This window comes from Delphinapterus leucas, chromosome 9 (genome assembly GCF_059928025.1).
Source record: "Delphinapterus leucas isolate spDelLeu-1000000601 "Yukka" chromosome 9, BTC_Dleu_Yukka2, whole genome shotgun sequence".
Classification (NCBI taxonomy): domain Eukaryota; kingdom Metazoa; phylum Chordata; class Mammalia; order Artiodactyla; family Monodontidae; genus Delphinapterus; species Delphinapterus leucas.
The window spans coordinates 23038129-23063641 of NC_143137.1; the positions used below are offsets into that span (position 1 = coordinate 23038129).

Below are 25513 nucleotides of genomic sequence, written 5' to 3' on the forward strand. Positions count from 1 at the left end.
ACCAGAGGTCAGAGCTGAGAGTAGAAAGAGTCTGGATTGCAGAGTCAGGAAGACCCTGGACCCAGAGTCTGTCACTTACTAGCTGTGAGGTTGTGGGCAAGTCATTTTGCTTCACTGAGCTTGTTGCTACAGAAAACTAGTTCCTCTCATCCTTCTAAATTAAACAAGAGGCAGTAGACTGCAGTGGCCAAGAGCCAGGTCACTCTGGAGCCAGATGGCTCTGATGGAATCCCAGCATTATCACTTACTCTGTAGCCTCAGGCAAACTATTTTTTTTGGTAGGTTTTTAAAAAATATATTTATTTTATTTATTTTTGGCTGCATTGGGTCTTCGTTGCTGCATGCGGGCTTTCTCTAGTTGCGGCGAGTGGGGGCTACTCTGCACTGCGGTGCGCAGGCTTCTCATTGCAGTGGCTTCTCTTGCTGCGGAGCAGAGGCTCTAGGCGCACGGGCTTCAGTAGCTGTGGCACATGGGCTCAGTAGTTGTGGCTCATGGGCTCTAGAGCACAGGCTCAGTAGTTGTGGTGCACAGGCTTAGTTGCTCCATGGCATGTGGGATCTTCCCGGACGAGGGCTCGAACCTGTGTCCCCTGCATTGGCAGGCGGATTCTTAACCGCTGTGCCACCAGGGAAGTCCCTTGGGCAAACTGTTGAACCATTCTGTGCCTCAGTATCTTGGGGGTGTTAACAGTGCCTCTTAGGTCTGTTGCACTAAGGTATATACTTAGGTATATGTATACACCTTATGCACTTCATACACTTAGGTATATGAAGGGCTTAGAAGAGAGCTAGCAAGCATTGAGTAAGAATTAGCCGTTATTAGCAGTATTATTTTTACCATTACACACATGTAAAGTACCTAGAAGATGATCAGTGTTAGTTCCCTTTCCTCTTCCCCTGGAATTTGGCTCTGGGCAAATTGCTTGTGTCCCCATCACTTGAGCTACGCCCCCAAGCAAGCATGGTTAATACTCCACAATACCCTCTGAGTTGTCTGTGGGTACCATCCCTTTCCTACGCAGATCTCCTTTCCACAGGATCCTGAGCCTAGTTTCCAGTTTTCTACTGACATCTTTTTGGAGGAAGTGAGGCTAGCAGCCTTCTCTCAGGGAAGCCGGATTCCTTTGACTGCCCGAAGGAGGAATCTGTGGATCCAAACGCACCTGGTCCCACAGACATCCCTTGTTGAGGCAAGAGGTCCCCAGAGGGGGGCCCAGGATTGCTATGAGGAGCCATGCCCATCGACACTGCCCAGCAGGGGGACACTTGCTTCCATTCACCACTCCAGGGACAAGTTGCATGTTCTTTGCTCATTCGTCTTATGATCAATGCCCAGTGAGGCAGCTGTGGCCAGAGCTTTTGTCCTTATATAGAACCAACTGGCCAGGAAGGACAGCCAGTACATTAAGCTGACATCAGCCTGACATCTGTCAGCTGTGACCTCATTAGCCCAAGCTCTTGGCCTTTCAGAATAGATTTCAGAGGAAGTGGAAGACAAATTAGATCAGCACCAGGTAAACAGGTCAAGACGGGGCCTATGGAAAGAAGCACATCAAGAGTTTATACAAAAACCTTTTATTTACTGTTTATATTTTGTCTCCCTATCCCTACCCCCTGATCTGGAACCCAGCCAGCTGCTAAGGCTTCCTGCTGTCTGGTTCTTGAAACTGGGGCCTCGGATGGGGGTTATGGGAGGTGGGAACTTCTTCACCCACTGGTTGTGGAAGTTGAAGGAAGCTTTTCTGCCTGGCTGAAGTGTCAGCAGCTTCCCAGGGGGGCCCCTCAAGTCAGAGGATCCATCCCCCACTGGACAGATACAGGAAAAGATAACATGCATCTCTTGGAGGCCCAGAGGCTCCCCGTCACTCACTGCTTCTATGCCACGCCAGGCTCCATAGCTGAACCAATCTCTCACCTGGAGATGGAGCCCAGCAGCAAAGGGGTGGGGTTTGGGGGCAGGACAGACAATGCTGCGATGCTGGGTCCTAATCAACAAACGGGAAACGGGAAGAGGTTGGCCTGGTTGAACTGAAATGGGAAAGGGGAAGAAGGGTGCAGGAAAACCCAGGGTGGCTTAGTGGCCTGGAGTGGAGCCAGCTGGACACTTTTATAAAGAAAGGTTACAGGCCCTTTGGGAGTAAGCACTCCCAGCCCCGCAACCACCCTGAAGAGGGGGAAAGGAGCTCTGTCCTCCCATGGACAAAGGGCTAATGACACAAGCAACACTTTTGGTCTGAGGGTGCCAGGGAAGGGCACCCAGTGGCACCGAAAAGGGCAGCCTGCCTTGCTGGTCACCACAGCCCACTCTGAGTACCGTCACCCCTGCCTGCACCTTTACTGCCCACCACGAGCTCTGCATACCCCATGACCCCCGCTGGAGACTGACGCTGCCAGCCAGGTGGGGCAGAAACAAGGACCCTGAGCTCCAGGGCCCCGCCCCGGGTAAGGCCTGTCCGTGGAGATGTCAGGGCTCTTTCCCACAGTCCTGCTGCCGTGAGCCAGACATACTGAACTCTCCTGGGAGGGCACTGGGCCCTCAGGTTCTCGGGAAGGAGACCCTGGAGAAGCACTCTCAGGCAGGAAGAAGAGCCTCCGAACGGTATTTGTTCCTCCTTCTTGTCCCAGGTCCTGCTCTCCAGGCTCAGAAGTCCGAGTCTGCGTCCATGAGTTCTGCCTCCATCAGGTTGGTGCGGGAGTGAATGGGCCCCAGCCCCTGCCGTCGGCCCTGCGCCCAGGCCATGGGGGCTGCGGCGCTGGGCTCTGGGCAGAAGGGGTTGGAGACCAGGGTCCAGGCTCCCTGTCGGTAGGTTTCCCCAGCTCCCCAGGCACCCGCAGCCACCAGGCACTTCTGCCGGGGCAGCTGGGGCAGTCGAGGGACAGCACTGGAGGCAGGGGCAGGGCCCGGGGCGGGGTGGTGGAGCTCAGGGGGCGACACCAGCGGGCACACCTCCTTCTTCCTCTTCCTCCGCTTCTTCCTCCGGCCCAGGCGCTTCTCCAGCTCTGGGGAGATCTCTGCCTCAACCAGCCACAGGTTGGCTTTTTCCTCTGGGGGTACTGACAGTGGGAGAGAGAACGTGAGCCTGGGACCCTAACTCTGTCCACATCATGCCTTTTCTCCTCGGGGCCCTACTCTTTTAGCTCAGGAACCCACACTTTAGATACTCCAAGGCTTTTCCCTCCCCTCCCCTGCTGGCAGCCCCTGGTACTCCAGTCCCAGGAACCTCCAGCCTCTACGTCCCCCACCTTCCTACAGAAGCCGGAACCCCATACCTGGAGTTGCCACAGGGGTGACAGACACATCCTGGGGCAGTATGGCTCCTCTCCGGGCCACCATCTTGGTGACATGCTGGGCCCAGGCAGAGGACACATCGGCCGAGGGCTCATTGATGTCAAAGGCCAAACCCGCTGTGGGGATGGAAGGAAAGGATAAGGTACCATGACCGCCCAGGCCCCCACAATGACCGCTCCTCCCTTATTTAGCATCATTCACCATCCCCCAACCCATGGCTCCCACTCGACTTAGCACAGAAAACCCGCCCTAGTGAACACAGCAATCTCTACCCATTCCCAGTCTGAAGAGAGGGGCCTCACGAGAGGCCAGAAATCCAGTCCCTGGAACCTGACTTCCCGTAGCCCAAGGAGAACAGCTGGAGAAGATGGCTGAAGGCGAGGGAGATGAGTCCTTTGGAACCAAAGCATCAGCAAGCAAGATCCAGGGGCAGGAACAGAGAGGGGAGAGTGGCCTGGGATGGGGGCAGGGTGGGGACTGGAGGAGAACCAGTGTGTGAGAGAGAGGAGGGAGCCATTCCTCACAGCCTTCCAAACAGTCCATGAGGCCACACCAGCCTAGAAGGAAAGTGGAAATGGGGTGGAAGCTCACCCACAGGCCCGTCGTGGGAGACAGTGTGCATGCTGAAGGAGAGCTCCTGGCCTGGGTTCTGCAGCAGCTCGCGCCGCTTGGAGAAGGCCTTGGCGATCATCTTGCTCTTCTTGATCCGTTTGGGCTCATCATCACTCTGCCCCGTCAACCTGAGGGCAGAAAGGGTGGGGGAAGCGGCATGGAGGGGCAGCTGCTTCCCCTCAAATCTTGCAAAAGACGAGCGGATCCGTTCCATCCAGGAAAGGAGCCTCCAGACGGCCTCAAGGACCCTGAGGGGTAGAGGCCTTCTGTGCCAAAAAGGGGGCCTAGAACGCAGGGCTCCTGCGCTCCGTTCTCAAATCACTCCGCTCTTAGAAGACACCGGCAGCTGGCTCAGCCCTTGGCCCATCCTCCCAAGGACAGGAGGTGTCACCAGGGGGCAGTGGTGAGCCGCAGAAAAGGCCGCTTCCGGCTGCTCAGGGCAGGCCCTTAGAAATCACACCTGCTCAAGGCTGTGCTGGGACACCTGAGACCAGACAAAGCCTAACAAGCGCCGAGGCTGAGAGAACAAGGCAGCAGGGTCAGGAGAGGCTGCTGCTGACCCCACCTGCACCAGGTGCGCCTCCAGATGAGCAGCGTGGCCTTGGTCCAGACCCAGGTGCTCATGGCAATGCCGGTTCCAAACATGGCAAATAAGTTGATCTTCTCCACCAGGAGGCTAGGGCGATTCTTGATCTCACAGTCGGGGATGGGTTTCTTGGTGGGCAGCCCGATGGTCACATTGGCCTGGCACCTGTGGTGAGGGGTAGTACACAGTTGAGGCCTTCTAAGTCTCCTGGGTGGGTGCCCAGACGATCAATCCAAACACTTTAGAAAGAGGGAAGCCCACAGCCCTGATTTGCAATCCTGGGTGATCATTAGAGTCACCTGGGAGCTTTTTTTTTTTTTTTTTTTTTACCTGGGAGCTTTTAATGACTCCTGATGTCTGGACCACACCCCAGACAATAAAATCAAATCTCTGGGGGAGGGACGTAGGCATCGGTGTGGTATAAAGCTTCCCACGCTGGAAGCTGGAGCCTTTAAGGAAGAGTCTGAAGCAGTCAGATTTTAATAAGCATTTTAACTGCTATTCTTGGTATCGGTAGGTACTGCACTTCTTTAAGCAGCTGAGATGTGTTACCCTCACAGATTCATCCTCATTGTAACACAAAAAAGCACAGGCAAAACCAGAAAACATTAATGGGTTGTTAACCTACGGTAGAGAGGTAACTACTTCTGTGCAGGGATTTGCAAGAAGCTCTGTAAAGAGTCTATGAGAAACAGCAAGCAACTTCTGTGGCCAATGCAAGAGTCAGTTGGAGAAGCCAAAACACACGATGGCTTAACAGTTACAAACATACCAGCCAGAGAGCCTTGGGGGTGAAAGGGAAGGGTGGAGCTGGGCAGGGACCCAGAGGGCTGTCTGCCATGTTTGCAAATTACAGAACAGCTATCAGCTTAAGCGCCCAGAGCAAGATGGGCAGTTTCTCTTGTCATCTGAGGCAGGGACCTGGCAGACCCCTGCTGGACAGCAGAGGAGGGTCTCCAGCTCCCACCACTGCTGCCCCCAAGCCTCCAGCCCCCCACTCACAGCACGTAGTCCCGGAAGCTGCGCTCCCACTCAGCCTGGTTGAAGAAGTCGTAGAAGTGGCAGCTGAAGGTGATGAGCACAAAGCCAAAGGCCAGGAAGCCAAAAATGCCTGCGGAGGGACAGGGGTGGGACAGGGCGTCACCAATCCCAGGTATGGAAGCAGCAGTGGGGAAGAGGGTGTTCGCCCACTCGGGCCTGAGAGACAGCTGAGTCTGGGGTGAATTTGTGCTGGGCTCAGTTTAAGAGCTGTTTTCTCTACAAACTTATGGTTACCAAAGGGGAAAGCGGGGGAGGGATAAATTAGGAGTTTGGGATTAGCAGATAGAAATTACTATATATAAAATACATTAAACAACGTGGTCCTACTATAGCACAGGGAACTATAATCAATATCCTGTGATAGGGGCTTCCCTCGTGGCACAGTGGTTGAGAATCCGCCTGCCAATGCAGGGGACACGGGTTCGATCCCTGGTCCGGGAAGATCCCACACGCTGCAGAGCAACTAAGCCCATGCACCACAAGTAGTGAGCCTGCGCTCTAGAGCCTGCAAGCCACAACTACTTAGCCCAAGTGCCACAACTACTGAAGCCTAGAGTCTGTGCTCCGCAATAAGAGAAGCCACCGCGATGAGAAGCCCGCGCACTGCAACGAAGACCCAACGCAGCCAAAAATAAAAAAATTAATTAAATAAATAAGAAATTTTAAAAAAAGATTACATGAAAACTTAAAAAAAAAATCCTGTGATAAACCATAATGGAAAAGAATATATCTATATCTATATCTGAATCACTTTGCTGTACACCAGAAATTAATACAACATTGTAATTCAAGTATACTCCAATAAAAAATTTTTAAAAAGAACTGTTTTCTCCAAAATAAGACAAGATTTTGGAGGTGCTTAAGGCCACTCTGGGTGGGTCCCAGCAGGAGGGAAGTAGACATGAGGAAGCAGTCTAGACATGAACTTGAATTCTTCCAACTGAGAAGGAAGCTACCTTCTCCTTATTTATTTATATTTTGCTACCTTCTCTTTTCAGCTGCTACCACCACTACCATCAGCACCAACACACACACACACACACACACACACACACACACACACACGGCCTTATCTTGCCTCCCTGGCTGCTAACTTGCCCCACAATGTACTTCAGCCTCCAAGACTCTTCCCCAGAGGGTGTAGTGTTGGGATGGCACACACCCAGGCGCAGCATGGTCTCGTTGATCTTGCTGGCTGCCTTCTCGCTCAGCAGCCCAGGGTGGTTGCTCTTGATGGAGAATAGGGTCATGACTCCTGAACAGAAGGGAGATGGCAGACGTTAGTGGAGGCCAGGCCACTCTCCTGGGAGGAATAGGTGCATGGCAGGGGAGGGCCCCATGGTCCTAGAGTCCCACGTCTGATGACTTCTGGGCTGATTTAAAGCTTGGGGAACTGGAGACACGGGAGCACAGCTGGTGGCAGATGTGCCATGGGCTGGAAAGACTTGGGCAGGGCACAGACGGTCAGTGGAGACGAAAGATGCCTCAGTCCTGGTCCGGCCTCCCCAAGTAAGGCAGCAGGTCAAAGCTATTATGATGGAAAAGGCCTAAGAAGAGACTCCAGGACAGTGCTGTCCAAGAGAAATATAATGTGAGCCACATTCACAATCTCAAATGTCCTAGAAGCCACCTTCAAAAAGTAAAGGGACACAAATGAAGCTAACTTCAATATATTTTATAAACAATAAATCATTGTTTATGACATTATCATTTCAACATGTAATCCCTATAACAAATTGTTCATGAGATAGTTTACTTCTGTATGTGCTGAGTCTTTGCAGTGCAGTGTGTATTTTATACTTATGACACATCTCAGCCTGGATTAGTTTCAACGCACGTGGCTAGTGGCTCACACTAGCCACACAGGATCACACAGATACAAAATATAAATCAGAGGCTCAGCCACTGCCAAAGAGAGGGAAACGAGGTGGGCTGAACAGAAGACTGATAGCGCTGGGGGAGGAAACTGAAGTTTACAAAGAACACTCAACGAAAATGAGCTAAGATACGGAGGCTCAGTGTGGAGGTGGCAGACTGAGACAGGGAAATGAGGAAACAGAGAATCTGTGCATGTTGTGAAAACTGTGTGTGTGTGTGCGTGCACACTCGCACTACGAGCAGAAAGGAGAAATGAAGCTCCAAAGACCAAGCATGTATATAAATTCAGGGCGCACGCACATGACTGAAGGCTCCCAGTTGGCCCATGCGGACAGGGTGGTTACTCAGGGTGTTCACCACACAAGGGCATCTGGCCAGGGCTGACCAGGGGCTGGAATCCAGCCCAAGCTCCACTCAACAAGCCATGAGCCCTGGCACAAAGCTGGAGTAAGGGGAGCATTTTTATGACCCGCACAAAGGTGCTGCCTGCACCACGGCCTGCCCATGGGCACCTTCCCCTTTGCACCAAGGTCCTGCATGAGGCGGCTGAGGTCCCACCTCGAAGGCAGCAGAGCTGGCAGCTCCTGGCTCCTACTTACACAGAGCAGATGCTCGGCACATCTTGCTGCCCGACCAGTCCTGACCCGGTCCTCACTCACCTCGGATGAGGAAGTAACCTCCCACAATGAGCACCAGGCCGATTGGGGCCAGCACGAAGCCAGCACGGTATCGGTAGTTCTTATAGCCCACAAAACAAATGCCGCTCACAGAGTCCCCATCCACCTAGAGCAGGAAGGGGTGGGGGGACAGAGTCAGTCACTGTCTCCCTCACCCAAGTCCGCCCCACTCAGATCCCCACCCCCTACCAGTCACTATACCTGGGCCACGGCGAGGATTGCCACAGTGAGGACAAAGGGGAGCGACCAGGTGAGGAGGTGGAAGTAGGAGGTCTTGCCCGAGAGAGGCTGGTAGGTGGTCCCCAGGGCTTTGAAGGAGGTGTGCCAGGCATAGGTGAGGACCACAAACCAGACAACGCCGGCCATCAGGGCATAGTACACGATGACGAAGATGATGACGCAGGACAGGGTCTCGTTGGAGCTGCACAGACATGTGGAGCGTCATTTGGGGCAGTCGTTCTGTACTCCCTCTACGAAGTCTCTCCACCCTGTCCCCAGTCCCCTGGCTTCTAAGGTCTGGAGGTTCCCTAGCAGTCAGGGCTTGGAGACCAGGCTCAGGTCAGAAGTGAAGAGGATACAGAAGATGCCCCTTTGAACAGATGCAAACAGTCCAGGCTCTAATGCTGGAGACCTTGGGTGCAGCAAGGCAAAGCGGATCCCACGCTGAACTCTCCGTTTCAAGGCCTACCTGCCCCTTTTGTGGAAAACGCACATCAGCCTCTTCCCCTCACCCTCGCCTCTGGGTCCGCAAGACACCTACGTGGGCTCCCCAAGCCTCATGGTGCCATCAGCACGGCAGACGATCTCCCGGCGGGCACCGTCCATGAACTGGGCCAGCCAGCCAATGCTGCCCACGAAGAAACACGCGTTGACGTAGAAGAGAATGACAGCAGGGTAACGATTGGAATTCCGCCAGTCAGCCACAAATGTGGCCTAGAAGAGAGAAGTGGGGCCCATTCTGTGAGGTCAGGGTTATTCTGCTGCCCTTATCTGAACCTCCGGACCCCTCTTATCGCCACCCTTCCCCAAGGACCCCTGCCAAGTCCTCCTCCCCGCTCTCCCAGAGCCCAGCCTCTCTCAATGACAATCGGCTCCCTTCCTACTTTACAGGCTGCCGGAGGGTCCTGGGCCCTGCCGCCCCCCTGACCCTCCACCCACAGGCCTGCCTCCCGCTGACCAGGGTGAAGAGAGTGCAGAGGCCCGTGACGGCCCCGAAGGCCGCGATGTAGCTGTGCATGTCCTGGTGCTCGGCCTCGGTGAAGAGTGGGTTCTGGCACTGGATCCCACAGCCCTCCACGTCCTCATACCAACTCTTGGGGTTGTCAGTCCGAACCAAGGGAGCCTCACATTGGCCCGAACTGTTGAACTTGATGTTCTGCACCTCATTCTGGCAATGAGAGAAGAGGAGAAAGCGCACAGGGGAGCGGTAGGCTCGGGTGACCTTTGGTTTAATAAGAGGCGTGAAGGTAGCGTGGCAGAGAGGCCAAGAGCACAGGCTCCGCAGACAACCTTCCAGCATTTGAGTCCTAGCCTTGCCCCTCATGACTGCACAGCCTGGGGCAAATTATTTGACCTCTCTGTTAGCTCAGTTTCCTGATCTATAGGACAGCAATACTTACTTCATGGTGTGGTCTAAGGGTTAAGTGAATAAATAAATGTAAGATGTTTATAATAGTATTTGGAAGGTAATAAATAATAATAATTAGTATTACTACCATCATCATCATTATTATTAATGTGCTGTCCTTCATCACCCAGAACTAGATCACACCCCCGTCTTGGTGTCTCTTAGCTGTTTTACACGTGCAAGCCTTGACTCCCTAAATACACAATAAACTTCCTGAGCACAGGTTTGTCATTCACAACTCCTGTAACTCCCCATCACCTAACAGAGTGGGTGCTCAAAAATCTTTTTATAAATAGATAATCCCTAATAGACTGGTTCAGCTTGGCGAGCTTCAGTTTGGGCCTGTGGCTCACTGACGCCACGGCTGTAGACTTGGGATCTCCCAGAAGAGAAGGCGCTGAGCTCCTCTGCCCCTGCTGGGCCCTGTCCCGTGCCTGGTCCTGCCCAGCCCAGACCCTGCCCCACAAAGCACTTACCGGGCAGCCCTCGGGGAAGTGGTCAGGGGTGCAGCGCAGAAAGTCGGGCCAGCCCCGCTCCCTCTCCACGATGGCACAGGGGCCACGGGTGGCCTGGCAGAGGGTGCGGCTGGGCAGTTCCACCCGGTTGTTCTCACACTTTGGCATGTACACAGCACACAGCAGGGGCTGGATCACTGCCCAGCAGCGGGGGGCGTTCCGGAGGCCTGGGGGTAGCGACAGTGTGGACACATTGCAGTGAAGACCCCTCAGCACTCTGACCCACAGACAGACATAGCTGCACCGCTGTCCCCCCGGTCTAAGGCATCTATCTCTCTTTGCCACGCTGCAGGCCATGACTGCTCAGGATGGTGAGGCACGACGTTTCTCAGCAGGGCATTTAGGCCTGACCGTTCTTTGCGCTGCAGGAGTGTCCCAGGTACCGCAGGACATTTGGCATCCCTAGACCCTGCCCACTAAATGCCAAGAGACCCCCTAAGTCCTGGTGACAGCCAAAAATGCTCCTCACCCCTCCCACTCCAGGGTGGGGATTGGAAGAGGCCTGAAAAGGAACATCTGGGACACTGGTGATGTTCTATTTCTTGATCTGGTTCTGGTTTCATGGGTGATTTACTTTGTGAAAATCAAACTGTGCACTTTTCTCTGTGTATATTACAATTCAATTAAAGTTCTTAAGAAACAGCCCCCATTTCCAAATGCCCCGCTAACGGAGTGTTAGCACCTCTGGCTAAGAACCCCAGGTCAATTTACCTTTTACTTTTTCAGGGACATTGTTAAAACCTTCTACAGTCCACAGGGAAGGAGTGTTGTGGGACCCACCCTCACAGGGCCCGTTCACCAGAACCAGAAGGTGCTTCCCCTTGCCCAGACCCCAGGACCCTTGTTCCTCTTACCAAGCTGAGGTGAGACAGAGAACAGGTTGGAGCTTAAGAAGAGGTAGTCAGGGGAGCCAGGTACTCCGAAGCCAGAGGAGGAAACAGGAAATCAGATGGAGAGAAACAGAGGAGGCTGTGTCCAGTGCACGGGGAGGAAAGGTGTTGTCAGCCAGATAGAAACAGATGGAGGTCTCCCAGCACCCCTACCCCAGTCCAGGCCTCTACCCTGCTCTCCCTGTGGCTGGGCTCACTCAGAATTCTACCCCCTTCGCCCCTCCTGAATCACCCCTGCTTCAGGAACACCTATTTCCCAAACAAGAAGTTGTATTAGGAGAAGCTTCTGAGGATGTGAGAGCCAACGTGGGTGACTGCCCAGGCTGGGGGTGGTGTGAGCAGGTAACTACTCTTTTTGGGAGGAAGGTAATATAGCAGAGGGATAAGGAGCATGGACACTGCAATTAGCCTGCCTGGGTCCAATTCGTGGCTCTATCATTTCCTGGCTGTGTGATCTTAGACAAATTACTTTATCTCTAGCCTCAGTTTCCTCATCTGTAAAATGGAGATAATATTGAATAGACTTACCTTGTGGGACTGTGGTGTCGAGTGAGGTAATGCATCAAATGTGCTTAGCCCAGTTCCTGTCATGTACTAAGCACTCAAGAGGTATTAGCTGTTACTATTCGTAATCTGAGGCCTCTGACCATTCACAGCTCTCACCAGACAAAGCCTATTCCAAGGGTGCAGAGCAAGTTCCTGTCACTTAAGAAGCAATGTCCTTGGGCAACAGTTCTCAGACCTGACTCAAATCCGAATCACCTGGGGGACCTTTGTCACTCTAGATGGAGAACCCAGTCTCAAAGATTTTGGCTGAGAGGGTGTGGGTGGAGGACACAGCAGTGGTTGCCAGGACCTAGGGTAGGAGAGGGCTCTGCCTACTAAGGGGCAACACGAGGGAACATTTGGGGGTGATGGGACTGTTCTCTATCTTGTATGTAGTGGCTGCATCCAGAACTCTATGCGTTTGTCTAAACTCATAGAACTGTGACAACAAAGAAAAAGTGAATTTTACTGGATGTTTATTAAGCAATATATTTTAAATGCGGACGGGCTCCCTACAGTAATAGGTATTTTAGAGGAGCAACAGGTAGATGCTTAATAAAAATACTGTGGGGGCTTCCCTGACGGTCCAGTGGTTAAGAATCCGCCTGCCAATGCAGGGGACACGGGTTCCACCCCTGGTCCTGGAAGATCCCACATGCCATGGGGCCACTAAGCCTGTGCGCCACAACTACTCAGCCTGTGCTCTAGAGCCTGTGAGCCACAACTACTGAGGCCACGTACAACTGCTGAAGCCCACATGCCTAGAGCCCATCCTCCACAACAAGAGAAGCCACTGCAATGAGAAGCCCGCGCACCGCAACAAAGAGTAGGCCCCGCTCGCTGCAACTAGAGAAAGTCCACATGCAGCAGTGAAGACCCAGCACAGCCAAAAATAAATAAACAAATAAATAAATACATTTATTTTTTTTTAAAAAAGAATCCACCTTCCAATGCAGAGGACACAGGTTTGATCCCTGATCGGGGAACTAAGATCCCACATGCCGCGGGGCAACTAAGCCCGAGCGCCTCAACTAGAGATCCCGCATGCTGCAAACTACAGAGCCCACGTGCTCTGGAGCCCGTGAGCCACAACTAAAGAGAAGCCTCCGCGCCACAACGAAGATCCTGAGTGCTGCAACTAAGACCCAACACGGCCAAAAATAAAATAAAATAAATTAATTTAAAAATAAATATTTTTTTTAAATATTGTGGAATATGGGCTGGCCTTAGTGACTTGCTCGACCAATAAAATGTGGTGGAAGTGATGTTCTCAGACTCTCAAGCCTGAGGATAATAATAAGAAGCCATTTGGCTTTTGCCTGGGTCTCTCTTGGAACACTTGTTCTTGGATCCCAGTTGCCATGAAATAAGATCAACTATCCCGAGGCTGTCCTGCTGGAGAGGCCTGGTGGAGAGACCACATAGAGAGGCCCTGGGACCAAAAGAAGAAAGAGAAAGAAATGTTGGGTTTTTCAAGTTCCCAGCTTTTCCAGTTATCCCAGTGAAAGCCAAGCCATCCCTGCTGAGTGCTGTCCAGACTGCAGATTCATGAGGAAAAGGAATGGTTCTTGTTTTAAGCCACCAAGATTTGAAGTGGTCTGTAATATAGCAATAAATAACCAGAACACACACACACACTCACAATATAAATAAATAAATATAAATATAAATATATATATAAATATAAATATAAACAATATTGTGTTATTTTTCTGGAATTTGTGATAATTATCAGCTTTTTAAACGTGTAATTTGTTTTTCTTTTTATCTCATTTTAAATATTGTTTTGTAGTTTAAAAATAAATTACCCAAGGAAAAAATAGATTATTAAATAAATATTAAAAGACAATTGAGGAGGCATCGAGGGAAAAAATAAGTTGAATCCTTACCCCATTTCTTTTTTTTTTTTTTTTTTTGCGGTACGCGGGCCTCTCACCAATGTGGCCTCTCCCGCCGCAGAGCACAGGCTCCGGACGCGCAGGCTCAGCAGCCATGGCTCACGGGCCCAGCCGCTCCGCGGCATGTGGGATCTTCCCAGACCGGGGCACGAACCCGTGTCCCCTGCATCAGCAGGCGGACTCTCAACCACTGTGCCACCAGGGAAGCCCATTACCCCATTTCTTACGTAAAAATACATTCCAGATGAATCAAAAATAACTACATTATTTTTAGAAATCAGAGTACTAGAAGAAAAAGTGGAAAATGTTGTTTTAAATCTCTGAACGGAGAATGCATTTTGAAGTATGACACAAAACTCAGAAGTTTTGAAATAAAAGATTTAAAGAAAAGACTTCAGAAAAATAGAAAAATTCAGTAGGGTAAGAAACAAACAAGATCATAAGAAAAGCAACACACTGAGAAAATATATTTCCAATACGTATCACAGGTAAAGAATTACTTTCCTTGCATGCATAAAGCTCTTCCAAATCAATAAGAAATTCATAATCCTATAGAAAAATGGGCAAAAGACAAACAAGAGAAAATACAAATGGCCTTTAAAAACATAAAGAGATGTTCAGTCTCACTCATTAACTGTGAAATAAAACTACGATGACATATAACTTTTTAACCTTTAGAAGGATAAAGATCAAAACATTTGAAAATGCTGTACTGGCAAGAGTCGGGGGGAAACTGGCACTTTTGTATATTTTTAGTAGGACTAAAAATTAGTTAACATTTGTGGAGACTATTTGACATTAGCTGTAAAATGTTACACTAGCAATTCCACTTCACACGTTCACAAAAATCGTATATAAGATTATTCACTGCAGTACTGTTTGTAATAACAAAAGTAGAAACGTCCTTAATATTTATCCATCAATAGTAGACCCACTAAATAAAATATCACACATCAATATAATAGCACACTATCCAGGGTTGAACTATTTGCAATGAAATGGAACAATCTCCAATATGTCTTGTTTAATGGGTGCAGCTGAGTGGAGAACAGCCTGGAGAGCTGCTACTGGTTATGGGAGGAAAAAAGAATAAGGACACATCTACATTTGTATGTTAGATATCAATAAAAGAATATACACAGGGGCTTCCCTGGTGGCACAGTGGTTGAGAGTCCGCCTGCCGATGCAGGGGACACGGGTTCCTGCCCCGGTCCGGGAAGATCCCATATGCTGCGGAGCGGCTGGGCCCGTGAGCCATGGCCGCTGAGCCTATGTATCCGGAGGCTGTGCTCCGCAACGGGAGAGGCCACAACAGTGAGAGGCCCGCGTACCACACACAAAAAAAGAATACACACAAACCAGTGTTGTGGTTGCCTGTGGGAAGGGAAATGGGTAGCTAGAAACAGAAGTGGAAGGATTTAACTTTTGCTACTTTCGAATTTTGTACTATGTTCGTATACTACCTATTTTATTAAAGTAATTAAGCTTAAAAAATAAATATGCAAGTTACTGGGATGCAGGAAGCTCCCCAGCGAAGAAAAGGGAATGAAACTGGAAACAAGAAGAAAGGGGACATCAGCTTTATCTGTTTTGTTTTCTTTCTTTTTCTTTTTCTGTCTTTTTTTTTTTGTTTTGGCTCAAGTCTTAACCACTGGACCGCCAGGGATTTCCCTTGTTTTATTTCTTTAATAAAATATGAAACAAAAAATACAGACACAGGTGTTATATTAGTCTCTGTATTTTTCTACATTTATACACTTTAAAAATAACATTTGCCACAATTTAAACTTTAAAAACGAATTTTTTTATGTGTGATTCCGATGATCAGTCAAGTTGAAAACCGTTGTTCCAAGAATGGTTTAGCATTAGAAAATTTCATCAGGACCTCCCTGGTGGCGCAGTGGTTAAGAATCCACCTGCCAATGCAGGGGACATGGGTTCGAGCCCTGTTCCAGGAAGATCCCACATGCCACGGAGGAACTAGGCCCGTGCGCCACAACTACTGAGCCGGCGCTCTAGAGCCCGTGAGCCACAACTACTGAACCCACGTGCCACAACTACTGAAGCCCATGCGCCTAGAGCCCGTGCTCCACAAGTGAAGCCACCACAGTAAGAAGCCCCACACACCCCAACGAAGAGTAGCCTCCGCTCACTGCAACTAGAGAGAGCCCGCGCGTAGCAACAAAGACCCAACACAGCCAAAAATAAATAAATAAATTTTTAAAAAAGAGAAAATTTCATCAATGCAATTTACCATGTTAACAGATTAATGAAGAAAAAAATCATATGATCATCTCAATAGATACAAAAAAAAGTAGTTGATAAAATTCAGTGTCCATCCATGATAAAAATAATAATTGGCAAATAAGGAATAGAAGAAAATTTCCTTAATCTGATAAAAATATTTATAACTACAAGAGACCTACACCAAACATCATATTTAATGGTGAAAGGTAGAAAAGCTTTCTCTTTAGAATGAAGAAAAATTCAAGGATGAAAGATGCTACTATTTTAAAAAATATATTTTTTTTATGTGGACCATTTTTTTTAAGTCTTTATTGAATTTGTTACAATATTGCTTCTGTTCTATGTTTTTGGTTTTTTGGCCATGAGGCATGTGGGATCTTAGCTCTCCAACCAGGGATCAAACTCGCATCCCCTGAACTGGAAGGTAAAGTCTTAACCACTGGACCTCCAAGGAGGTCCCAGTGCTGCTACTATTACCACTTCTTTTTTTTTTTTTTTAAATGGCCATATTGTTTTATTTTTGGCTGCGTTGGGTCTTCATTGCTGCACGCGGGGTTTCTCTAGTTGCAGCGAGCAGGGGCTACTCTTCATTGTGGTGCACAGGCTTCTCACTGCGGTGGCTTCTCTTGTTGTGGAGCATGGGCTCTAGGTGCACGGGCTCAGTAGACACCTCCAGGACATTGTTAACTACAAGTGGTAGGGCTTCCCTGATGGTCCAGTGGGAAGAATCCACACTCCCAATGCAGGGGGCCTGGGTTCGAGCCCTGGTCAGGGAACTAGATCCCACATGCATGCCACAATTAAGAGATCCTGTGTGCCGCAATTAAGAGGTCCCGCGTGACGCAACTAAGACCTGGCGCAGCCTAAATAAATGAACAAATATTTTAAAAAAATGTTTAAGAACAGCAAAATAGATAAATAAATTGTGATGTACTCTACAATGGAATACTATTCAGCAATGAAAAATAAGCTGCAACAACATGGATGAATTTTACAGAATAATGTAGAGCAAAAGAAATGACATAAAAGAATACACACAGCATGATTCCACTTGTATAAAGTTCAAAAACATGCAAAACTGAAATACACTGTTTAGGGATTCCAAAACTAGACGGTAAAACTATGGAGGAAAGAGGAAACAATTATCAAAAACATCAGGGCATTGGTTACTTCTAGAAGAGGAGGGAGGGGGATGTGATTGGAAAAAACAAAGAGGGAGCTCCTGGGGGGGCCTCACCATCACTTGACTCAGGTGTCACTTTATAATTATTTGTTATTTAGTACCTCTGTGACTTATTCACCTTCTGTATACATGCTACATTTCACAATTAAAAACTTAACAATCTGATGCAAAAATGAAAACTTGGGCCCATGGGTATTTCTCTGTATTTTTATACTTTCTAAAAATGTATATTTTTAGAATGATTCTGATCATCAGCCAGGTTTGAGGACAGCTCTAAGGAAATTCTTCCTGATCTGCCCCTGCAAACAACCTACCATCACCAACAACAGACCTCCTCTCAGTCTCTCATCTAAGTGTCTGGGAGGCAAATGAGAAACTCCTCCCAGCTTCTCCAGCTCTTTCCCACTGGCTGCCCCCGGCTGGGTGACAGGGCCGCACACCCCTGTACGCACACACAGCACAGCAGTGGTCAAAGAGGCTACGTGCTGGCTCTCAGGGACCTGTTTCTCTTGCCAGCCGCAGGTCTCTCTGCTTTCTTGCCCCATTTACCAAACCAACCAGGTTTGGCTGAAGGTGGACCATGGCCTGGATAGTATGTTTGTCTGGGCAGCTTGGAATGCCTGAGAGGAGACATTTCAAGCTATCCTGGGGAAAGATGCTGAGTGCCTGAAGAAGCCCAAGTCGAGAGAGTGGAAAGATATAGGAGAGACAGACCTGAGTTCTATATAAACCTAGACATTGGCCCGACCTTAGCTGCAGACTTCCTCACTTGACGGCATCCTTCCAAAGGCTCAGCAATCTAGGCTGAGGAAGCTCATAGTGGGTACCTCTCTTCAGCAACTCTTATTCCAGATCTGCTGGGAATCTCCACATAGACCTTCCAATGAAGGCCTCTAATTCACATGGCCCATACTCTCTTCCTAAACCTCCTCCTTCTCTAGCATTCTCCAGCTTAGCGAAAGGGAATGATACCACCTTCCATCCAAGCCTAAAACCTGGGTCCTCCAGCTGTCTCATCAGCAAGTCCCATTGGTTCTACCTCTGAAGCTCCGGGATCTGATCACTTCCTCCAAGCTGTTACTCCAGTCCTGACCGCCATCATCTCTCAGCTGGACTACTTCAACCATCTGCTAAACAAGCAAACAGGCTCCAGGATTTCCCTTCTCCTGTGGCTTCTTCACACAGTACTCAAAGAGATTGGTCTAAAATGCAAACATGATTACATCTCTCTCTTGCTTAAAAGCCTTCAGTGGCTCCATACTATCTTCTGGAAAACAACCAAATTTCCTAATATGGGGTATGAATCCCTTTATTTTCTAATTCTCTAGGTCTTATCTCTTATAATCCTATCCCTCAAATGCTTTGATCCAGCTCTGCTGAAATTTTTATACTTCCTTAAAAGTACCAAGCCCTCTCACCTCTACACCTTTGTGCATGCTATACCCTCCTCCTATCCTTTCCACCCAAATCTTCCTTGGCCCCAGTAACTCCTACTTATTTCTCAGGTTGTGGGTTAAATGTCAGTTCCTCTGGGGGTCTTCCCTTGCGCCCCAGAGTCCTTTGTGTTCATTCAGCATCCCACCTGGTCACAATACCTCTCAGAGGAGTTGCTAAAGCCTGTTTAATTATCTGTCTTCGGATCCTGTCTGAATTCTTTGTCTATTTTTTTTTTTTGGTATTCTTTGCCTTTATCTGCCCCAGAACCTGATCCAGAATGACATATAGCAAGCACCTGACACCTAACTGAATGTGGACAGCTGTGTACTCAGAAGTCTGAGACGTTTAAAAAAGTAGTCTCTACGGGCTTCCCTGGTGGCGCGGTGGTTGGGAGTCTGCCTGCCGATGCAGGGGACGCGGGTTCGTGCCCCGGTCCGGGAGGATCCCACATGCCGCGGAGCGGCTGGGCCCGTGAGCCATGGCCGCTGAGCCTGCGCGTCCGGAGCCTGTGCTCCGCAACGGGAGAGGCCACGACAGTGAGAGGCCCGCGTACCGCAAAAAAAAAAAAAAAAAGTAGTCTCTATTTTCAAAAGTTTACAGATGAAGACAACCTAAATCATCTTCACCCACAAAAACACCTCCAAGGGCCAGATGACACTGACCACGTCCAAAGCCAAATCAAGACCACCAGCTCAGGACAGGACAAATCACTAGTCAGAACCCCCAGCAGAAGGCTTGTCTGTGATTCTCACACTCGGCTCCAGTTCACTACCCACCCACTGACCCAGCTGGCACCAACTCCTGCTTCTGGCCCTACTTCATATAAAACATCCAGCAGAAAGACCAGACGCAGAAAAAGAACACCGAGAACACATATGGGAATGGGACTGAGCTGAGGGATGAAGGGTGGCAGCAGAGAAGAGCTCAGAATGAACTAAGGACCAGGGTTCAGGGCCGGCACCCCTTCAGGACCCTGCCCCACCAGAGCCACAGCTAGTGAGGTTCGAACCTACACAGCCAGCGGATGGTTCTGACTCCTCAACTTTCCTGCCAAAACCACTTCTGCCTGCTCAGCAGCTGCTCTCAGGAGTATGGGCTGGAGAGAGGTTCATACCCTTTCTGCCTGATTTGATGGAAACTACAGAAGGGCAGCATCACACATGCACTTAATTTAGGAGAATTCGACCATGGGCCCCTGCAAAATAAATAAATAAAAAGAGAGAGAGGGAATGAACACATATTCTCTCATAGTGAACAACTCAGAACTGGGTGAGATTCTAGTGCCGAGACTTTTTTTTTACAGGAACATTTATTTATTTATTTGTTTATTGGCTGCATTGGGTCTTCGTTGCTGCACGCAGGGTTTCTCTAGTTGCAGCGAGCAGGGGCTACCCTTCGCTGCAGTGCGCAGGCTTCCCATTTGAGGTGTCTTCTCTTGTGGCGGAGTACGGGCTCTAGGTGTGCGGGCTTCAGTAGTGGTGGCACGCGGGCTCAGTAGTTGTGGCTCACGGGCTTAGCTGCTCTGCGGCATGTGGGATCTTCCCAGACCAGGGCTCGAACCCGTGTCCCGTGCATTGGCAGGAGGATTTCTTAACCACTGCGCCACCAGGGAAGTCCTAGTGCTGAGACATTTAGATTTTCCATACAGCTGGCTCCTAAACTCAAAGAAACCTTGTTTATACCTTTCTTTTGTGTATTTTTAAAAATCCTTTCCCTCTTCTGCTCTTTTGCATTTATGTAATTTTAAAAACTAAAATTATATTTTCTATGTATGCCCCTTCTTATATACTGTACATTACTATATGTTGCACATTCATACAAACATATTACCATAAAAGAGTATGTATGCAAAATCACATAGACCTTATGTTGTGGCCATTTATGGATTTTTCAAAGCTACTGTTGATTACACATGGTTTCTGCCTACATGTTGACTTTAGAACCTGATACCCACAAAGGATGTGGCTCCACCATGGGTACCATCCTCCAGGTTCTTCCTCTGGCATCTGTACCAAGCCAGGAATGACATGACTTTGTCCAACATCTGAGAACTCTAGTGGCCAACCTGACAATGACAGGCGGCCTACAAACACTCCCCTATCAGGATCCTTACCCGTCCCTGGGGCAGAACTGAGATGTGGGGCATCCAAGGCCTCTCAAAAGACTGAGGGTTGCCAGGTCTGCTCCTGCCTTTTGATTTTATTTCCTGTTTCTTCAAGGACAATTTTGGAGTCACCCTAGCTACAAGCAAGGGGTGGCAAGGCCAGTTCCCTCCCCTTCTCTTTAGGTCCCCAGCCCAGAAGAGTGACAGGTGGGGAGCTAATCCATTCCACACTGCTAAAGAAGGACCTGCTTGGGTTCAGTCTGCAGTTTTTCAGGCTGGGTCATAATCCCACCATGAGGTGAGGGTTCTGGGACCTCAGACCACCATGAAAGTATCCAGGGGGCTCTAGACATCCCACACTTAAGTGTCCTTCCTCAGCCCAGACCAGCCTGAGGGTCCAAACTTCCAAGGAACCCACAAATGATCGTTAGAATAGTCTCATTCCTTCACAACCTCAGACAAGGAACCGAGTCCCCATTTTTCAGATGAGGAAACTGAAATCTCCTGTCAAAGCAAGACACGATCACTGGACTTCTGTCTCCCAAAACAAGATTTCTGGAACTTTCTGGTTACCTTTTAATTACTCATCACCAGGGGTTTCTTACCCTTCACAAATTTCACTCAGTTCTTTTCCCCCACCCTCTCCCTCAACGCCTAAATCTTCTACCCCCATCTTCCCTTTTTCCTGCCAATTCGATTTCCCAGTTTCTTCCCCAAGGTCTAAACACCTCCTTGAATTCCCGAGGACCCCGCTTCCATAGTGGCACCTACGTGGAGCATCTCCTTTTCTTAAAAAAAAAAAAAAAGTCCTTTCCTGTGGCTCAGAGCCACCAACCCCCTCGCTCTTGGGCCCCTCATTCCCCCTTTTCCTTTGCTAACCCACCCTGCTCAGGCCTTTGTGATCCGCTTCCTCAACTTCCTCGCCCTCCCGCCTCATCACCGACGGTCCCATCCTGCATACAGCCTGCCCCCAAAGTTTCAGAATCCGTTCTTGCAACTCTCCCGGGCGCTGCTCCCGCCCTCTCAAAAGCTCAGTCTTGAGCCTATTCTTTCCGAGAATCCCCGCATCCCATCACCACAGCCCCCGGCTCCGGCTCCCGCGCGCTTACCCGACCAGAGCACCAGCTTGTCGTGCGCTTCCTCCTGGGAGTCCGAGTCCCCGGCCAGCAGAGTGGAGGTGGCCCCGTAGGGCAGCGCCGAGCCCAGGCACACGTTATAGCGCAGCGGCTCGCAGGGGGCGGCCCGGCCGCAGTGGCTCAGCAGCGGCGGAGGGCCGGTCACGGCCGCGCTCCTTCTCGCGCTCCCGCCCGCGCTCCGCGGCCCAGGCCGGGTCGCGTTCCCGCTCAAGGCCGCCCCCCGGCCCGTGCCCCCCAGCAGCAGCAGCAGCAACAGCCCCAGGAGCAGGAGCGCCGGCCCCCGTGCGAGGCGGGCAGCGGCCATGGCCAAACCCGCCAACTCAGCAGAAGCCCTGGAGCCCCCGCCCGCTCTCCGGAGCCCCCAGGCCACACGCGCAACCCTTGGGGCCTCGGGGGCAGCTCAGGCGACCAGTGCGCCCCGCGAGTCCGGTGCCGGGCCCCCCCGGACGCTCTGCGCGCCGCGGGCCCTAGGCGCCCAACTTCGCAAACTTTGGAACCCGGGGCCCATGTTGGGCGGTGGAGGCTCGGGCCGGGATGCACAGCTCTCTACCCCTTCCCCTGGCAATCCTAGTTATCTTCAGCTGCGGGAGCCCCCTGGGCCCCCAATCTCTAGCCCCATCCCTTCTCCCACCATTAAAACCACCTCCCGGCCCCGCGATGGAGGCCAGGCGCGGGCCGGGAGTGCTGGACTAGGTTCCCGGCTCCACCCTCGCGCCAGCCTGCGGCCCTGACGCCCACTTGGCTGCACTGTGCCGCAGCCCCGGGACTCTCCCCGCCAACTACCCGGCTCCTTTGTTGCTCTAGCTCGCTCGGCTCTCTGGAATGCACGGGCCTCGCCGGGCCAAGCCCGGCCCCCCCTCTTCTACGGCTGGGGGAGGGACTGGCCGAGGGAGGGAAGAGGAGGAGCTCGAGCTTCAGCGTCCCGGGCGCCCGGAGAGGCCCGGACCAGGGGCTCTGGTGACCCCGCCACTGCCTCGGGTCAAGAGATGGGCGGAAATCGTGGCCAGTAGTTGCCACAAGACTCAGCAGGCACCTTGATTGGCCTGAGGATCGTTCAGCCCGGTCTCCTCCGGTTTACGGTGGGAGAGACAGGGGGTGCCTGAAGCCTCTGTTACATCCCGCCCTGCTCCCCAACCCGCCAGGCTTTTCTGCTTTGCGTTAGATCTTTCAACTTGCCCTAGGGCCCCATGGAGAAGACCGGGGTTTGGGGTTCCCACTCGTCCGAGTCCTTCCAGCTCAGGACCTGTGTGAGAGTCTACCTCAGAGTCACTCAGGGCAGCTGCCCCCCACTGCTGTCACCTCGGGGAGCAGGTGTCTGGAAACCAAAAGTGCCAACATCAAGCCTTTATTGCTACAAATGTGTGAAGCTCTGGACTGCGGTTGCCAACAGCTGGCCTGGTGTGTCTTTAGTTATGTCCAAAGGAGGCCAGTCCCTCTTTGATGGCCCTTTGCTGCTCAGTCTGGCCAAGGAAGTTTATGCTGCTCTCCTTCCCTACTCTGCTGATTTTGCCTTTTCTCACTCCTTTGCTTGTCATGCTTTCAGTCACGGAATTTGATTTCACCCTGCAGCGGTTTCCACCTCTTAGTAACCAGGGGTCCAGCCGGAGAGTGGACTTGCGTTGAGCAGCTTTTCCATGTTGTTGATGGGGCAGCACACTAGGGTGGATTTTCCTTTCTTACCACTGCCCCTACCCCTTTAGCCTAGCCCAAGTGAACTAGTTCTGTTAGGTTCGGCCATTTTAGAGCAAATTAGCTATTGCACCTCAGCTACCATCCTCAAGTGTTACATAAGCCCTAGAGACGGGGGGGGGGGGGGCGGTGAGAGAGAGAGAGAGAGAGACAGAGAGAGATGATTTAATTCAATTTAGCAAGTCTTTTTCTGAAATCCTGGGATGTATGTAGCACTGTGATAGGCATGACATACTTGTAGAACTTGAGAACTTGGATTTTTACTGTGGAGTCAAGGCTTGCCCTCAAGAAACAGTAATATACTACGACAAAGCAGCAAAGTCTCCTCCTCTAGGGCAAGGACCTTATTCTATTCTCCGTATCCACAAAGCATCCAGTGCAGTCAGGCGTGCAGTATTAACCACTCGATAAATAAGCTGCCGAAATGAGGTGTACAGTGAGCGTACTGTAGGAACTTATAGCAGGAAAAGGTCAGTGTGGGTAGCAGTGGAGGAGGTGGGATTTGAATCCAGCCCTGAAAAGTGAGTAGGAAGAGTTAGAAAAGTAGAGAGAAGCCCAGCTGGCATTACAAGTGGAGGAAACTATGACTACAGCTCAGAGCATGACCAGCCTGGCAATCAGGACATAGTAGGGGGTAAGCAGGGAAACTGACTGGTAAGAAACCGTAAATGACATACAGAGGAATTAAGGTTTCTTCTACTGGCAATAGGAAACAGTGAAAAATTTTGATCAGAGGAGTGATATGTTTAAGAACATTAATCAGTCAATGTGAGGATGGTACGAAGGGCAAGAGTCTGGAGACAAGGGACCATTTTGAGGGAAGTCGCTGGTGATTTGTGGAAGAAGTGGGAACAGTCTATGTCATCAGGGTGTAATATTCCTACTGGAAAAATAATTTAAAACATTATGACCTACCTCAGTTATTTTTTTTTTCTATGATATAAATTTAGGCTGTTATGTCTAAAGTTTGAGCCACAGAGAAGGTTACCTGATACCACACTGTTGCTTTGCTTTAGGAACTTTCTCCACTTGTTTTCTATCCGGTTGTTACTGTGGCAGCTTTGAAGCCTTGGGATTTTCTCCGTAGTCCATGCATTAGGGAGAAACCTATGCATATGCTCAGGCAGCCCCTTACCTTTCTGCCTAAAAATGTTAGCAATTCTTCAAGTATGAAGGCTGTACCATCCCTTTGGGATTTCTTGGGAAGCAGAAGAATCTTTTGTGGAAGAATCACATCACTGTAATGTAGAACCTTTATTCTAGAGATTGAGAAGACCCTGCAGTGTTGTCTTCCATCCAGAATGTTCTTCCCTTCGGGAGGAGGGAGAAGATGTGCTAATTTCTCAACTCCTTGAGACTCACTCTCCAGGAAGTGGAGTTTCAGGATCCTGTCAGACAGCAGGTTCAGGAGAGGATGGAAAATGTTCAGTGGAGACTGGGGAAGAGAGGATTCCTTGGTGGTTCCTGAATGGCATTCAAGGTCCTGGAGAAAGCCCATCCATCCCCTCCTTCAGGCATACCAAGACCGCCAGTGTCTTTTAGAGACTCCTCTGAGTGATCTGACACACTCCTGTTCTCCAACCTCATGGTAGCAGGGTGAGAACTGCTGCTCTCCTGAGCCTGAGCCACCCCTGCCCAGTTCCTCCAGAGTCTTAACCCTGTATACATGTCATAACACAGTCCTTTTGTCAGGTTCAAGAGAAGCTATCCTGTGTGACAGTGTATTACAGTACTTGATTTGCTACAAGTAGCTTCTTGATTTCTGAGTCATTCTCACCAAATATTTTGGCATTTTGAGGTCACACATTCGATGCTGACTATCTGTTATCTGCCTCTGGGCCCTCCACTTGAAAAGAATGAACATGAAAGTATCTATGGGCTATCCCTGGGTATCCTTGAGACCTTAGTTGCTTCCTTATGGTTCAGTTGTCACACTGGCCAGAATTTGGAGCATAATTATTGCAGTGCTCCAGTTCTTTCTTTTTTCCCATGTTTCTTATTTTACAATGAAGAGCATCAGTCAGAAGTAAAGGACAAACTGAGAAAGGAGCTAGATAAGCTACATCCTCAGAGAACGAGTACAATCGATTTGGAGTTAGAGACCTGACTAGCCAAGGACCTCTGAACAACTTAGTCTAAGTCCCTATTTCTTTCTTTA

The 25513-nt window shown here is 50.1% G+C and overlaps 1 protein-coding gene across 1 annotated transcript; it reads right to left on the bottom strand.

Annotated features, from left to right (window-relative positions):
* Positions 1-714: 714 nt before the first annotated feature.
* On the bottom strand, positions 715-22507 carry SMO (smoothened, frizzled class receptor). The gene is made up of 12 exons (XM_022581381.2): positions 21640-22507; positions 10187-10392; positions 9261-9470; positions 8844-9016; positions 8285-8504; positions 8066-8189; positions 6691-6783; positions 5490-5598; positions 4467-4652; positions 3881-4029; positions 3271-3405; positions 715-3054 (listed from the first exon to the last, which is right to left on the bottom strand). The coding sequence occupies exons 1-12, from the start codon at positions 21968-21970 to the stop codon at positions 2642-2644; spliced, it is 2349 nt and encodes a 782-aa protein (XP_022437089.1). The 5' UTR covers positions 21971-22507; the 3' UTR covers positions 715-2641.
* Between the last annotated feature and the right edge of the window lie 3006 nt (positions 22508-25513).